This window comes from Corapipo altera, unplaced genomic scaffold (assembly GCF_003945725.1).
Source record: "Corapipo altera isolate COAL_440 unplaced genomic scaffold, ASM394572v1 61246, whole genome shotgun sequence".
NCBI lineage: Eukaryota > Metazoa > Chordata > Aves > Passeriformes > Pipridae > Corapipo > Corapipo altera.
In genome coordinates, this window is record NW_020891248.1 from 1 (window position 1) to 1,433 (window position 1,433).

Here is a 1,433-nt window from a genome sequence, read left to right on the forward strand (position 1 = left end):
CGAGACCATCACCCCCAGCACCAGCCAACAGGCAGCATCAGAGCAGTCTCTGGAATCTCCCTCAGAGGAGATGAGCAGCCCCAGCCTCTATAGTCAGGTAACATCAAGGCCATCCCACAGCAACATCCCAGAAACTGAGGACAGCAACTGCTCTCGCAGTCGGAGGCCTGAGCGCCGGCAAAACCGCACCCGCCGGCAAAGTCGGCCTCAAACTCCACAACTTCGGTCCAGAAGTCCCCGTGACAGCAGCCATGTGCCGGAACCAACTGCTGCGAGGTGCAGGCCCAGGCACAGACAGTCGGGGACATCCCGCAGGCGAAGACGCTCTCGCCGGCAAAGTCGTCCCCAGAATCCACACCTTCGGGACCCGAGTCCCTATGACAGGAGATGTTCGCCACACCTCCGGTCCCCGAGTCCCCATGACAGGATCTGTTTGCCACCACCACCAAGTCCTCGGAGGCGCAGCCGCAGCGAGGAGGCATCAGAGACATCCAGCAACCGAAACCGCTCCCGCCAGCAACGTCGGCCCCAAAATCCACACCTTCGGTCCAGAAGTCGACGTACCAGGAGCCATGTGAGAACAGCAAGGGCTGAGAGCTGCACCTCCACCCAGGAAGCATCAGAGACATCCCACAGCCGAAACCGCTCCCGCCAGCAACGTCGGCCGCAAAATCCACAACTTCGGTCCAGAAGTTGCCGTGACAGGAGCCACGTCCCAGCACCAAGTACTGGGAGGCGCAGGCCCAGCCAGGAAGAATCAGGGACATCCCGCAGACGAAATAGCTCCCGCCGCCAAAGTCGGACCTCAAATCCATCTGGCCAGTCCAGAAATCGCAATGACAGGAACTGCACTCCAGCACGGAGTGCTGGGAGGCGAAACTCAAGGGAGACAGCAACCACGACTTCCCAAAGGCAACAGCGCTCCCGCCAGCAGCGTCGGACCTCAAATTCATCCAGCGGATCCAGAAGTCGCCGTGATGGGAGGCGTGATAGAGCACCCAGTGCTGGGAGTCCCACTCACCGCTCAGACGGTGAGACAGGGACTCACCACTGACACATCCCACGTCAGAAAGGAAGGAGGAGGCCCCCCAAGGGAGGGAGCCAGGTGAGAGCAAAGTGCCCCTCCCGCAACCTGGCAAAGGGGCTGTCAGGGTGGCCAGCGTGGGGCTGGGAGCGGTGGCAGGGGGAGGTAGAGCTGTCCAGGCATCCCGGGACTGGGACCCTCTTTTCCAAAGCACTGGGGTTCCCCTTGGCCAGGTGCCAGGCAGGGGCTGGCGGTGGGTACCCAGGGTGGGTTTGGCAGAGCCTGTCTGCTCCAGGAGCACTGGCAGTACTGCTCTGGCCTATCCTGCCCTGGGTCTGAGGTGGTCTTGACATTCCTGCTTCCCCTTACAGCCTCCAAAGATGACTTGGAGCTTGCTGGCCTCAGCATG

The 1,433-nt window shown here is 61.6% G+C and overlaps 1 protein-coding gene across 1 annotated transcript; it reads left to right on the forward strand.

The window, feature by feature from the left end:
• The first annotated feature begins 6 nt into the window (after nucleotides 1-6).
• On the forward strand, nucleotides 7-1,425 carry LOC113942533. Its single transcript, XM_027633643.1, has 3 exons — nucleotides 7-554; nucleotides 693-1,105; nucleotides 1,396-1,425. Exons 1-3 carry the CDS (start codon nucleotides 252-254, stop codon nucleotides 1,406-1,408), a joined length of 729 nt encoding a protein of 242 aa, XP_027489444.1. The 5' UTR covers nucleotides 7-251; the 3' UTR covers nucleotides 1,409-1,425.
• The last annotated feature ends 8 nt before the right edge of the window (nucleotides 1,426-1,433 follow it).

Bases quoted from the DNA above. Each gene is read 5' to 3' on its own strand.
- LOC113942533 (XM_027633643.1), top strand. From the start codon at position 252: ATGTGCCGGAACCAACTGCTGCGAGGTGCAGGCCCAGGCACAGACAGT. The intron at 555-692 runs GTCGACGTACCA...TTCGGTCCAGAA, and splicing joins TCCACACCTTCGGTCCAGAA to GTTGCCGTGACAGGAGCCAC.